Source organism: Lupinus angustifolius, chromosome LG14 (assembly GCF_001865875.1).
Source record: "Lupinus angustifolius cultivar Tanjil chromosome LG14, LupAngTanjil_v1.0, whole genome shotgun sequence".
In the NCBI taxonomy this organism is placed as follows: domain Eukaryota; kingdom Viridiplantae; phylum Streptophyta; class Magnoliopsida; order Fabales; family Fabaceae; genus Lupinus; species Lupinus angustifolius.
In genome coordinates this window covers 14,550,438-14,563,660 of record NC_032022.1, presented here as the reverse complement: position 1 = coordinate 14,563,660, position 13,223 = coordinate 14,550,438, and the positions used below count along the sequence as shown (strand labels likewise).

Sequence of the window (13,223 nt, the reverse complement as noted above, 5' to 3'; positions counted from 1 at the left end):
TCCAAAATGTAATAACCACACATATTCTTACATTCTCTTCCATAAGAGCATAGCCAAATTTAGTGGTCTATCTTTGACTTAGACCGTCCTTCTAGCACATGTTATCTTCTATGCATGTACACATTTTTCAAGCACTTACCATAACTCATCTTTTTACTCATTTTATTAAGTAACTTTTATTATTATAAATGTTGCATGCATGTAATGTCACCTCATTTCTGATAACAAAAAAAACAAATAGCATGTGATGTCTGATATATCACAACTATTTTCACAAAAAGTGTGTATCCATTTATTTTGGGAATGGATCCTAGCATGTGTCACATACTCACATGTTAAAATTATGGATATATAGATTATCTCTGAACACATTTTCTCCTAAAAGAACCCTCTTCAATTTTCACCATTACATTTACTTGTGGATATGTATAAAAAGTCACATCAAAATTATTATACAGACATTAACATGGAACATGATGGCTCTAAATATAAACCATACATCCTTAAAAGTGCATGCCTAAACTTTCTTAAATAAGGTAATTCTACTCATACCTTTTCCATAACATGAACTAACACTTAACTTCAAATGGTATATAAATTCTAACACAGATAGAAATGAATGAACACTAGCATATAGTTTTTGATGTTTAACAAACTTAATTTCCATCAAAAGTAGCTAGTGCCATATATCTGGTTGCAAACTTCTGTTTTTGTATCATGTATCAGCTTTAGTCTTTGTTAACTTTTTCTACACAACTTGGATGAAGATCATAGTCACATACATCACAAGAGAAAGCCCAGAACTTCCCTTGATTTTTACAGAAATCACATACATATGCTTTGGCCATATCCAATTTCAGCACATGTTCATGCTTGACATCCTCAACCTGTTTAGACAAAGCCTCTCCTTGCTTTCTCAGAGCTGCTTCTAGGTCCCTTATCCGCGACTCGGTAAAAGGGTAAGCCTCGGAACCATATGAGGAGATCATAAACTTACCATTTTCGCTAATGACTTTGCCATCTGGTCCAATGAGAACCAAAGCCGGAATTCCTTTTATGTTGAAGATTCTACAAAGATCATGCCTTACTCTATCCTCATAAGGGATAGCAAGCCATGGCATACTATTTCTGCTGACATTGAACTCCTTAAGATCTCTATCTGTTGAGATCAAAACAATCTCAAAGCAATGATCTTTTGCAGCATTGAGAATGTTGTATACATCGGCGAGGGGAACCGTGAAGGAACGGCAAGGAGGAGACCAGTTGGCCGAAAAATATAGGCCTATAGTTTTACCTGCTAATTCAGATACAAGTACCTGCAACAATTCAACATGTCATATGTGAGTAACTAGAGCATGTTTGGCACACATATTAATTCTGTTCAAAAAAAGTTGTTTCATGTATAATCTGATATTTTGATAAGCCTGACTACATTACAAAAAGAGATTTACAGAATCTGGAAGTTCCAAGCTTATTTAAAAAGCTGTTAGATTATTTTGAAACCAATTTCACCCTTCAAAAGTAACTAACTATCAAACAAATGCTATTAACCTATACAAACAACTTTATACTCTTTTTTTTGCAATTTACTGTATAGAAGCAATTCTTTTACACAATCCAAATGAACTGATTATCTTAAAATTGCTTTTCAGCAAATATATAGAAACATAAAAGTGATTCTATTATAATCGATTAAAACAATGACCGAACATGCATATAATCACTTATCGAAATAATCTATTTTTTGCAGCTAATCCAAGCACACACTTGTAGTAAACACTAAACAACAAAAACAACAACTACAGACAGGGCGTTAAGAAAGTTACACCTTTTTATCATCTCCAGAGATGAGAAAGTTGCATCCTTCCTGTGCTAATAATTCTTCCAAGTTTGCTTCTTCGCGTTTCCTTTTATCTATGGCTTTCAACTCGTCATGTCTCTTCTTTGTGAAAGGAAATGCATCGGCACCATAATCCTCAATGCAACCAATCAAGTCTTCATCAACAGCTATGGCATCTGAACATAATGGAATGAACGATGGGATTCGATCAACTTGGTATCTGTCAATCAGTCTTCTATGCAAGTTTACATCAAACGGGACGGCTAGCCATGGCATACTCTTCAAATGTTCTTTAAATCCATCCTCCTCACGATCGAAGGAGACGAAGATGATCTCTAGATTTACGCCTCTCTTTCTCAGTGTCTCGTAAAGTTCAACCAGATGGGGGATGAATCCTCTGCAAGGTCTGCACCAGTTTGCGGAGAAAAATAGGCAAATCATTTTCCCATTACATTCTGATAAGGGTACCTATTTTCATGATTCAAATATAGCAAGTATTAGCTACAACAACCATGATCACAAACTAAGCAAATTATAGGATTATTTTTACATAAAAAAGTTGAATTTCACCATGATTATTTATTAGGCTACCCTGGTTTATTTGAGATTGAATCAATTAAAGTTCTTATTTTCTGATCAACACACACACATAGTAAAGGAGGGGGTTTTCGGGTTAACATAGCTACCTTCCCTTCACGAGATAAAAGGAACTTAACACCTTCATCTGCAAATATCGTCCGAATGTCATGGCTGTCACCATATTTGGCTTCGAAATCAAGCCCTGCCATTGGAACTGCATAGAGTAACAGATATTCAACTCTCTTGAAACCTACTTAATCAAGAGAAAAATATGAGTTTTGAAAGTGATATTCAAAATATGAGTTATCTTTCATACTAGTTAATATGCAAGGGGAAATGGACCTATAGACAAAAGTAATTCAGATTCTGTGTAAGAGCATCTTTTGCTTTATCTTAAATTCCAAAAAATTCTATAAAGATAGGAAGGAATCAAAGTTGTAAACCAAAGTTTTTGCAGAGAAATCTCTGAATTGTTAAATGGGTAAGGCTTAACAGAGAATACAAAAATTGATGACCAAGCATGAGAATGAAACAGCATCATCATATTCTCTAAATCAAATTGAGCACTTGTATATATAAACATCATGTAATAGCTGTAAAATGATCAATGATTTGATTATAAATTGATTTGTAATTAAGTTAGCAATCTTTGCATTCAATTGGAACTTAATGGACCAAAAAAGACATCTTGCACTATTTAAAACTTAAGGGGATTCATGATTGCATTAATATTAACTTGGCTAGTGAAAGATCAAGATCAAAAGCAACATGATATTATTCTTTAGAGAATAACAACAACTTCATCAAACACAGTGAATAGTTCATGCACTTAAGCATCACTTGAAGAGACACAAAATAACTTAAAACTAGTGCAAAAACAGTATAAAATGGACATGTGTGATAAGTACATGGTGTGCTTCAAATAGAAGGTACTTTACCTTGTAATAACAGTTGAAGAAAAAGAATAAAAGGGTGAGAGAGAAAGAAGAGGTTGAGTTTCTTAGGCCAAAGATGATGATGATGATGATGGAGGATAGTAGTGGGAAAATATGAAGAGCTATTAATATGATATTGACATGCTCATATCATACACATATCTTATTGCCATCTTTTATTAATATTATTTTACCACACGCAACAACATGTAAGGATATTATTGTATTATGTATTTTGTAACACTACGACAATACCAAAGAATATAGGAATATGATACAATGGGATTTTAAGAATATGAACATGTGATCCGTTTTAAATATAACAATATATTCCCGTTTCTATTAAAAAAAATGAAGATATTAGAAGGAAGAAAGGATGATCAAATATTTAACTCTTTTTTTTTTTTGTTAAATAAATTTCTTACATCAAGCTTGAACCATTGATCTAATGTAAAATTAATGGTGCAAATGTGGGAATTAAGATAGTCACGTGGGTGACTTCTCTTTTTTTGTTTTTTTAATCTGTATTTTACCTAATTTATACAACTAGGGCAGGTAATGAACAAAATCAATTTCGTATTCGTTCAAAACTCGATTCGTTATTTAGCTCATAAACTTGGTTCATAAACCAAATGAGCTGAACTTGAGCTAAAAATTGATATTTATTGTTATTATATATATAAACAATATTATATTTATATATATATATATATAACTTTTTTGAAGTATTATTTTTTAAATTTAATTAATTTGAGTTATTCAAATGAACCATTCGAACTGAACCGAACAGTTCACGAATTTTAACTGAGTCGAACTTGAGCTAAAATAATAACTCGTATCAAACTCGAGTTGAGTTTCGAGCCAAGTCAATCCTTATTGACCTGAACCGAGCTGAACTCTGGTTCAAACTCGATTCGACTGATTTCCAGCTCTACAATACAACATTTAAAATTTGATATTTAATAATAGGGATATTTGATTGGGGCAAACATCAATTGGGCTTTCTCCATGACAAGGAAACAATAGAGTTGCCAAAAGTTCCCATGCTGTCTGAGTTGCGAAAGGTTGTCATAAATTTTCAAGTGTTTATAAAAAAAAATTTTCTTTTGTTTTTTGGTAACTAGCAAGGATATCTTCTCACTTTTTTGGATAAAAAATCAATCTCTTTTGAGATTTATGGTTACCCCTTCCAACAAGTGTCGTTTCCAAGAATCGAATTATTAGCATTAAGATCAAGTAAAACCTTTCACCGCTATATCAACGTCTTATTAGTTAATTTCTTTTGTTTCATTCAGTTATTCGGCTTTCTTCAAAAATATTAAGAATCCAGTACTAAACAGGCACCCGCTAAGAAATATGAAAAATAATTAAATTGGAGATGATGGTCACTAATTTGGCATATGCTCTATTTGGAAAAAGGATATGCTGACAGATACGTGCATCCAAATTTATCTAGTAAAACACAATTTATGTCTGGTTATAAAAACAACTTTAATTCACTGATATAAATATAATGTTCTCATATATATTATTCTATCATTAGGATTTGGTCTCTCGTCACAGGAGATTCAGGTTGTTAAGCTTTGTACTAGAGTCCAACCCAAAGGAAATTCACTAAAATATATAAGGTGGGGAAAAGATAGGAGATAAACGGTACCATCTTTAAAATGAGATACACCACATGTGAGATAAGGTTGTTAAATTAGATAAGAGAAATTGCATGTGAATTAAAAGCTGATAATTATAATAACAACAATAATAAAATCTTCAAACAATACAATATGACAAAGACCCATTTCCGATGGAATAATTTATTTTTTCTTTCTGGTAGCCCTTGAAAACATGTCTTTGATGTTGTGTGATTCTGTTTCCAATTTTACCTTCTTTGCTTGTCTACCCTTCTTTGCAATTGGAGCCTTCTTATCATCACTCTTTTCTTGATAAAACTAATATTGAACAAACAATTACAACCCAAAATGGCAAAAATCCAAAAGACTCTCAGGGTCTTAGTAAAATACCTGTATTTCATTACAAAAATCTGAGTTGCTTCCTTCAGCACTTCCTTGTGCTTTTCCAGTAACTTCACGTATATTTAACCTGCAAAAGTGAAAGTCTACTTATGGCATTTAAAGAACTCCAATTCAACTCGACTTGATTTTTCTTACACACAAGGAATATATGAGTAAAATCTCTATGACAGGACATTTTGAGATGCCATACTTAAGATGGTTACACAAAAGCTGCAACCAAGGCTCTTCTTTCAAATACTCTCCTAATATAGAGACTGCATCAACCACTGCATCAGTAAAACCAGGATGTTAATTAAAAACAAAATTGTTATCTAGTGATCTAATGCCCACAAGCATTCATTCCAATTTCCATAAAAGGAGAAGATAACCTTTTATAAGGAAAAATAGATGAGGAAAGTAGATAACCTAAGAGAAATGATAAATTAAGTATCCAGTCTATCCTATTTCCATTGTAGAAATTAAACAACTAATGCTTCATATAATTATTTGTTTCAATGCATTATACTGTATCTTTCAAAAAAAAATTGGCCTACATTTACACAAAACAGAAACACCAGGTTCACAATTTGTGCATGTACAAGTGCAGAAAAAGACTAAATATGGGAGCAGATGCACAAGCATAGTTTCCTTTTGAGGGGCCCATTTATTAGTGTTTTTCTTTTCCATATATTAAATATTCTCTTTATCAATTTAACCTCAACAGAATAAAATTCTCCAAAGCTAGCATAACAAATGGTAGTAGATATATTACATGCATCTTTCTCTTCTTGGGCAGCATAGTTTTTGTCCAATTTGGATAGTGTCTGTTTTAGCTGACAAACCTAAAATAAGAGAAAACAAAATAACACACTTTATTACAAGTGAAAAATTACCTAGCAACTAAATCAAAGTTTGTCACATCTATCCCGAGATATATCGAAAAGTTAGACTGTGAAGCCTCTATAAAGCAACCTAAGTTAGTATCTCTTGGGGGACTGGGGATGCATTATAGAGGGATACTTGTATCAATAACCAGCTCTGGAGATAGAATATGAATCTCTAGTGATGCAAAGATTATAGCATCATGAAATAGATCAGGCATGACATGTTTCATCCCTAGCCACATTCACATGAAAAACATCACTAAGTTCAGACATTCATATACTAAAAAATATTATATCTCCATAATAAATCTGGAGGATAGGACTTACCATGAAGCTAAAAATGGGTGGGGGAGCAAACAGCACGTAAACTAAATTGCCAATAGAAGAAACATAGACCCACCTTATAGCACAGCCAACGTAGAACCTTTGAGTCATCAAGCCTAAAAAATTTTAAGGATCCCATTTCTGCATATGCACAAGGAGAGAAGAGGGCAGACTTAATCTCTACAATAACATGTAAAATCCATAAACTATAAAGTAAACATTATCTCAGCATAGTGTAAATGCAATATCTCGTAAGTATTCCCAGCAGACAGCCACGCCTTATAAACAGTATTATTGCAACGTGACACAAGGAACCTATCTAAATACCTTCATGATCAGAACCATATTCTCTAGCCTCCACTGATTCACAACCAGGATAATTAGGAACAAGAAATAAAATGATTAACAGCAACATTACCATGCTTTGTTATCATTACCAATATAAAATACATTTAATCAACAACGAACTAACCATTTTATTTCAGCATTATCTGCCCAATAAATTACTTAATTATCATAAGTTAACTAACCAAAGTTTCAAACTAAAGTTGTAAATAGAAGGTGTGCAAGCACTGGATTACCTTTGACTTCACAAACTACTTGCATATAGTTCTCCACAATGGACATCAGTTGCTGATAACCAGGATACCCATCAATAAACAAGATCTCATCTAATTGCCTGAACTTCCCAGGATCATCCCCTTTCTGCATGCATTATAAAGAAGTTTAAGAAACCAGTAATATTCACAGTTATAATCTTTTGGGGGGAATGCAATTTAGACCTAATTAATCCATTTGCAATCCACAAAAGTAGAAGTTTAGAGAACTTCACAGACAAGGCGTATCTTTGACTTTGTATGTGGTTCCCCTATGGTTAAACTTATATTAGTGTCGTGGGCTCTATACATTACCTGCCAGATATGCAACTATAACTTTTATTCTGTTTGATCAACTATTGTTGATCAAGGCTTTTACTCAGATGGAAATTAGCATTGGAAAAAGAAATTTCTTCCCATTCCCATGGTTAGAAAGACACGTAAAATATCACCTTCATTCTAGCTTCCTCAAATGTGGGCAACATGAGGAAAACAGGATCAACCGGTGTGGATAAATACAATCGACCATCTGTTGGAGACCAAAATAGTAATGATAAAGGTGATAAGAATTGCAAATAACTGCTGCCAAAATTATTGTTTCATCGTCAATGAAAGACTACAGACTGCTAACATAAGAATTAAGACGATAAGTCACGATGCTTTCACTCACACTAAGTAAGAACAAAGGACGGTTATTTAAAAAAATAGTCAGTTGGAAGCACATGCACATGAGATAAACAGAGAAAGGACATTAATATTATTTTGAAGAAAGGAAGTAAATAATTTGATCAGATAAGACATTAGTCAGAGAAAGTAATGTACCTCAGGCAATATAAAGATAAACATAAACAACAAAGCAAAGTACACACATTGCATCTTACATGATAAACATAAACGTTTACCTTCATTAACATAATCTCCCAAAAACCAAGATCCATATAAGTTCTTAAACCATTGAAATTCTTGAAGTACCCCATTTACAAAGAGATACTGTGTTGCATTTCCTGTCAAACAAGGGAAAACACATGAAAGAGCCAAAAGACAACAGAAAGCAGAACAACATTAAAAAACTGTATTTTAATTTTAATCAACACATAAAAAAATAGAGATTTACAAACCAGAATAAATCATACATAAATATAACTATGTAGCAAAAACATGACAAGAAAATATTTATAACATTGTCTGAATTACCTGATTTGGGATGACGAAGTGTAATCGTACTTCCCAAACCATTTCCACTTGTACCAGGATCTGCACTAGCATAAAAATAAAAATGAATAATAATGCATGATTGTAAAGTGATGCTAAAAGTGGGAAAACATCTTTGACTTACATAACTAACAATAAGAACGAAATCACAGAAGTAGAAATAATTAATCAGCAGTGTATATAATAGTAGCATATTTTTTATCAATCTAATCTAGTTCTTAGTGTCCTCATGCATTTTTTTTCAAATAAAAACGTAGTTTATATTAATTTGATTATTTAACTATTTCGAAATAAAACGTACCCGTGTCGGTAATGTTGCTAGTACATTTTCATAGATAAAGTACTTGTCCACTTCCAGAACTCAAAAATTACAAGAATCCATAACATTTATCGAAAAGCAACTAATGAAATGCACATAAACGGAAGAAAAAAACATAAATCTGAAATTGAATTGAACATATAAGGAAGAATAGAAGAAATGAAAGATATATGAGAAAACGGAAGTGGAGTGAAGATACCAGGTGCGATGAGAACTCGGGTTTCCATAGGTTTGGAGCAAAAGGAGCGAAAAACCCTAACACTAGAAGTAGCAGTTACCGCGCGCGGGAGTGTTAGAAATCGAATGAACATTGCATTGAAGTCACTTTCTGCTACTTGTGGATATTTTTTTGCATATTCTTCAATTTGACCCGGGCCAATAGGGCCCGACCAAGCCCAAATCTGTAGGGAGAATCTAATGTTCAATCATCTTCAAAAAAAAAAAAAAAAATTGTACTAACCAGTGTATTCCGTTATCTAGAACCACTTTTTTTGTCCTAAACTTTGTACTACTTTATGTATTCTTAGTTTTTTATTGTTGACAAAATTAAAATACATTAACTTTACATTTTTAGACCAATGAGAATGAAAAGATACATAGAGTAGTGTAAAGTTTGGGATAGAATATGTGTTCTCATGTCACCTTGTATATAAGGAATTAATTTATTTTGTAATGTGTGACAGTATTTTTCTAACAAATGTCGCTATTAGGGATCTCCAACTTTTTTTGTTACATAATCATGTCATGTCATATATTTAATTTTCTTATAAATTTGTTTTACTAAAGAGTTTATATGGTATAATTTTTTTATTGGGAAAAACCCGTAATCAAAATAAGTCATAAATAGTAAGAATGGTAGAGTCACTTGCACATCCTACAAAAATTGCATCTCTCACCCTTTTGATTAATGTTTTTTGCACATCTAGTTTTGTAGAATTGCACACATATCACTCATTTTATTTGATATATTTTATTCAATTCAATACAACATCTTACACTAGTATGTCAAAGTGAAGTTAATGAAGTGTGGTATGGGGTTTCAAATGTGAAAACACCACACACAAAAATTAGAAAAATGGATATATAGCTGATATTCAATGTGTGGTTCCATTAATATATTGTGTTAACAGTACAATAAATTGGGTTCAATTCTCCTCATTCCTAAACAATTCTTAAAGTAGGACTATTGAACATTATTATAGTTGATGACTGAAACCCACCAAAAATGAAGAAAAAAATTGGTCAAAATTAAAAATTCCATTCATAATGATGGCCAAGCAAGATGGGACGCATAACATTAACACTGAATCAATCGTAGGAACTTATTATTCTAGTCAACTAGTAACTTAAAACATAAGGCAAACAATAGAAACACTTTCATCCTTACTTGAGTTACTTCCTTGGCTTGATTTATCAATCAGGATTGTCCTTGCATATAGCAAGTTGAATCGTTAAGTCATGAAACTCTCTTACATAATAAATTATTTTTTTGTGTTAGATTTTCCTTTGTTAGAAATTCATAATTTTCAATTAAGATGAGCATCATGTATTTAATCAATTATATCGGCTATTTGTTTTAGGTTATAAAACAAATGATCTTATTATTGACAATTCATAAGACTTCTGAAACTGATAACGAATATGAGCTTAATAAGTGAATACTCAAGCGATTGACCTATAGAAGATAATGAAAACTCTATAAGTTAACGCATAATGAATGATTATGATCCTAAGACAGCAAATAACAAATAGTTTTCACCTCTCATATAAAACAAAGGTCCCAAAATGAATTTATGATTTGGTTGAAAAAGTCATCATACCAGAACTCTCTCAAAATGTATACCAAATGAGTATATCTAAGAACATGGATTGATGTATAACTTTATAGCATTGTTTTATGTTGTGTGTGACAATTATTAGATTCAAAATCTTGGAATTTATATTTCACCAAACACAAGAAAACTTCTAACATAAAATGGACCATTTCCTCGAACATTATTCAAGACATTGGTCTAGTGGTGTAATGTTCTGCTAGATTCGCATGATAACTAAAAGGTTAATGATTCGATTCCTCTGGGCCACACTTGTTGGGAGAGATAGTCACGTACCTTGAAAAGGATTATGTTCCTTATCCAAGAGGTAATGTGATACCATTGGTAATACCAAAAAAATATGAATAGTGAGTGATATTTTTTTTGTAATACTAAAGGTATCCCTCACTCTATGAATAAAAAGCTAATATCTTTCGGCATATGTGATTGTCTCTCTAACAAGTGTCACTCACAAAAATCAAATCATTGATCTTTTGGTCATTCTAGCGTTGTCTTACACCATTAGACTAATATTTTGTTGATAGTAGGAATGACATTGAATCTGGATGGGTCCGAGTTGTGCACTATCCGGATGCATCCCATTCTAACATTTTGTGACTCAAACCCAATCCAGACTCGTAAAGGTGCCTGTTAGGTTTGCTATATATGGGTCTTTGGGTACCCAACAAATTTATGGGTACCGAGAAATTCATAAAATATTTAAAGAAATCTAATAACTTATACATTTGTAAATATATTTTCTACAATCATGCATGTTAAACCACAAAAGAACAAGAAAAATGATTATAACAATTACAAAACATAATTTAAGTTAAAACACACAACTTTAAATTGTCACTTAAATATATAACTTTACTAAAAATAATAATTTAGAACAAGATAATAAAACATATCAAACATCCAACCAGTGTTATTTGGACCGGACTAGACCAGACAGTCCAACCGTAACCCGCTACTAGTGGCGGTCCCATACCACCCAAAAATTGAGGTGGTCTACCAGGCCGTTTCTGGCCGTCCACAAACCAGTCTGACCAAGTTGGACCGGTAGAAACCGGAATAGCCCGGTTGGTTAAACCGGACATGTCTAAACCTTATTAAAAAAATAAAAATCTGTACTTTCTCATTGTCGTTCGTCGTCGTTCTGCACTGCCTCACCGTTCTAAATCGTTGTTCTACACTATATCATTGTTTTGAATCATCGTTTTGTCATCTAGCCATCTACGATTTTGTCTTGCACTGCCATGGTTTTGAAAAGTTAAAAACCTACTTCTTTTGAGACTAACTTTTGTCCTTATAGTATAATTCTTATAAAATAATATAGGTATAATTCTTATAAAATAATATAGGTATAATTATAATAAAGTAATAGGGGTGTACTTCCAATAAAGTGATAAGTGGTCAACATTACTTTGTTATATAAACAATATTGTGCTAAATTGTTATTTAGAGGATCTCTATCTAAACAATATTTTGTCATAAACACTTATTTAATTATTTAAATATATATATATATATGGTATCATGATGTTTTAGTCATACTGAACGGTCTAACCGATTAACAATGACGATGTTATGCGGTGTTAAGGACTTTTTGGGAAAAAATCTATATTACTTATAGAGAAAATACATATATTGTGTTTATAAGAGTTCTATACATTGTTATTTTATTATCCATTATCCACATTTAATCATCGTTTACTCTTAAAATAAAAGTAATTCAAATAAATGATAGATTATCTAGTGACTATAAATATTTAAGCATTGCATATATATATTACACTCTTACTTAAAATTCTACAAGTCCAAAATTTATTCTTTTGTAAATGACATGATATGCTCCGTGAAAAATAAATAATCATTATTATATTGAATTATTTTATAATATTATAGATATAGAACTCGAGGAACTTCATAATTGAATATGCAAGACAAATACTCATGTGCTTCTTTGTATGTCTTGTTTGAGTCTAGTTGACTTCTTCTCTAGTTTTGATATGACAAACTGTTTGAATTTGTAAAGTTTTATCCACATGATTTTTTGTTCAACTGATTTTACGATGTTTGATAATCAACTTGAGACGTATATCATTGATATGCACTGTGGAATTTGCTTATTTGAAATGAATAAATAATCTTAAGATAAATTGATTGGAGGTGGAAGACACATTGTTTCTCATTAATTTATCTTCTTTTGAAGTTAACAACACAATTTTAAAAAGAGTTTTCCCAACCATGAAAATTGTAAAAGATAAATTGTGTAATCGAATGGAAGATGCATGAATGATTATATATCTAGTGACTTATAATTGATTATAAGTGTTCAACAACATTGACAACGAAGTAAATATATTTCAACAATTTTAAAATGTGAAATCACATAGAGATTAGTTATGAAATATATATTTTATTTGATTAAATATATTTAAAATTTGTAATTTTGACATCAATAGATGATATTTATTATTTTAATTAAACCTATGTTGCACACTCTGCCTCTAGATCCTAGAATCGCCACTGCCGGTTAGACCATATACATGACCTCTTTCGAGTTGACGTTTGGCTCGAATTTTATAACATTATGTCTAACGTCCCTCCATTAACATAATGTTATATTACAATTATGGATTTATAAATATAACATCACTTTTAATAATATAACATCAAAAGTATTATGATATAAAATATGTATAATT

General features: G+C 31.7%; 2 protein-coding genes across 4 annotated transcripts; both read right to left on the bottom strand.

The window, feature by feature from the left end:
• On the bottom strand, nt 424-3,422 carry LOC109326979 (probable nucleoredoxin 3). Of its 3 annotated transcripts, none has more exons than XM_019559937.1 (4): nt 2,527-2,687; nt 1,829-2,308; nt 713-1,316; nt 424-648 (listed from the first exon to the last, which is right to left on the bottom strand). In XM_019559937.1, the coding sequence occupies exons 1-3, from the start codon at nt 2,626-2,628 to the stop codon at nt 729-731; spliced, it is 1,170 nt and encodes a 389-aa protein (XP_019415482.1). In that variant the 5' UTR covers nt 2,629-2,687; the 3' UTR covers nt 424-648; nt 713-728. The 3 variants fall into 3 exon arrangements, with proteins under 3 accessions (XP_019415482.1, XP_019415480.1, XP_019415481.1); XM_019559935.1 differs by adding an exon at nt 3,358-3,422 and having other exon boundaries at nt 426-1,316; nt 2,527-2,633; XM_019559936.1 differs by adding an exon at nt 2,762-2,780 and having other exon boundaries at nt 426-1,316; nt 2,527-2,633.
• Nucleotides 4,997-9,094, bottom strand: LOC109326980 (ribonuclease H2 subunit B). Its single transcript, XM_019559938.1, has 10 exons — nt 8,898-9,094; nt 8,362-8,421; nt 8,070-8,171; nt 7,620-7,696; nt 7,153-7,276; nt 6,648-6,712; nt 6,136-6,205; nt 5,575-5,650; nt 5,373-5,451; nt 4,997-5,300 (listed from the first exon to the last, which is right to left on the bottom strand). Exons 1-10 carry the CDS (start codon nt 9,007-9,009, stop codon nt 5,166-5,168), a joined length of 900 nt encoding a protein of 299 aa, XP_019415483.1. The 5' UTR covers nt 9,010-9,094; the 3' UTR covers nt 4,997-5,165.

What these genes read in the sequence shown, in the direction of transcription:
- LOC109326979 (XM_019559935.1), bottom strand. Translation starts at nt 2,628, where the DNA reads ATGGCAGGGCTTGATTTCGAAGCCAAATATGGTGACAGCCATGACATT. An exon ending in TTTTATCTCGTGAAGGGAAG is followed by an intron (nt 2,309 to 2,526) that starts GTAGCTATGTTA and finishes TCATGAAAATAG; the next exon opens with GTACCCTTATCAGAATGTAA. An exon ending in TCTCTGGAGATGATAAAAAG is followed by an intron (nt 1,317 to 1,828) that starts GTGTAACTTTCT and finishes GAATTGTTGCAG; the next exon opens with GTACTTGTATCTGAATTAGC.
- LOC109326980 (XM_019559938.1), bottom strand. Translation starts at nt 9,009, where the DNA reads ATGTTCATTCGATTTCTAACACTCCCGCGCGCGGTAACTGCTACTTCT. An exon ending in CCGAGTTCTCATCGCACCTG is followed by an intron (nt 8,422 to 8,897) that starts GTATCTTCACTC and finishes ATGCTAGTGCAG; the next exon opens with ATCCTGGTACAAGTGGAAAT. An exon ending in ATTTTTGTAATGAAATACAG is followed by an intron (nt 5,301 to 5,372) that starts GTATTTTACTAA and finishes GTTCAATATTAG; the next exon opens with TTTTATCAAGAAAAGAGTGA.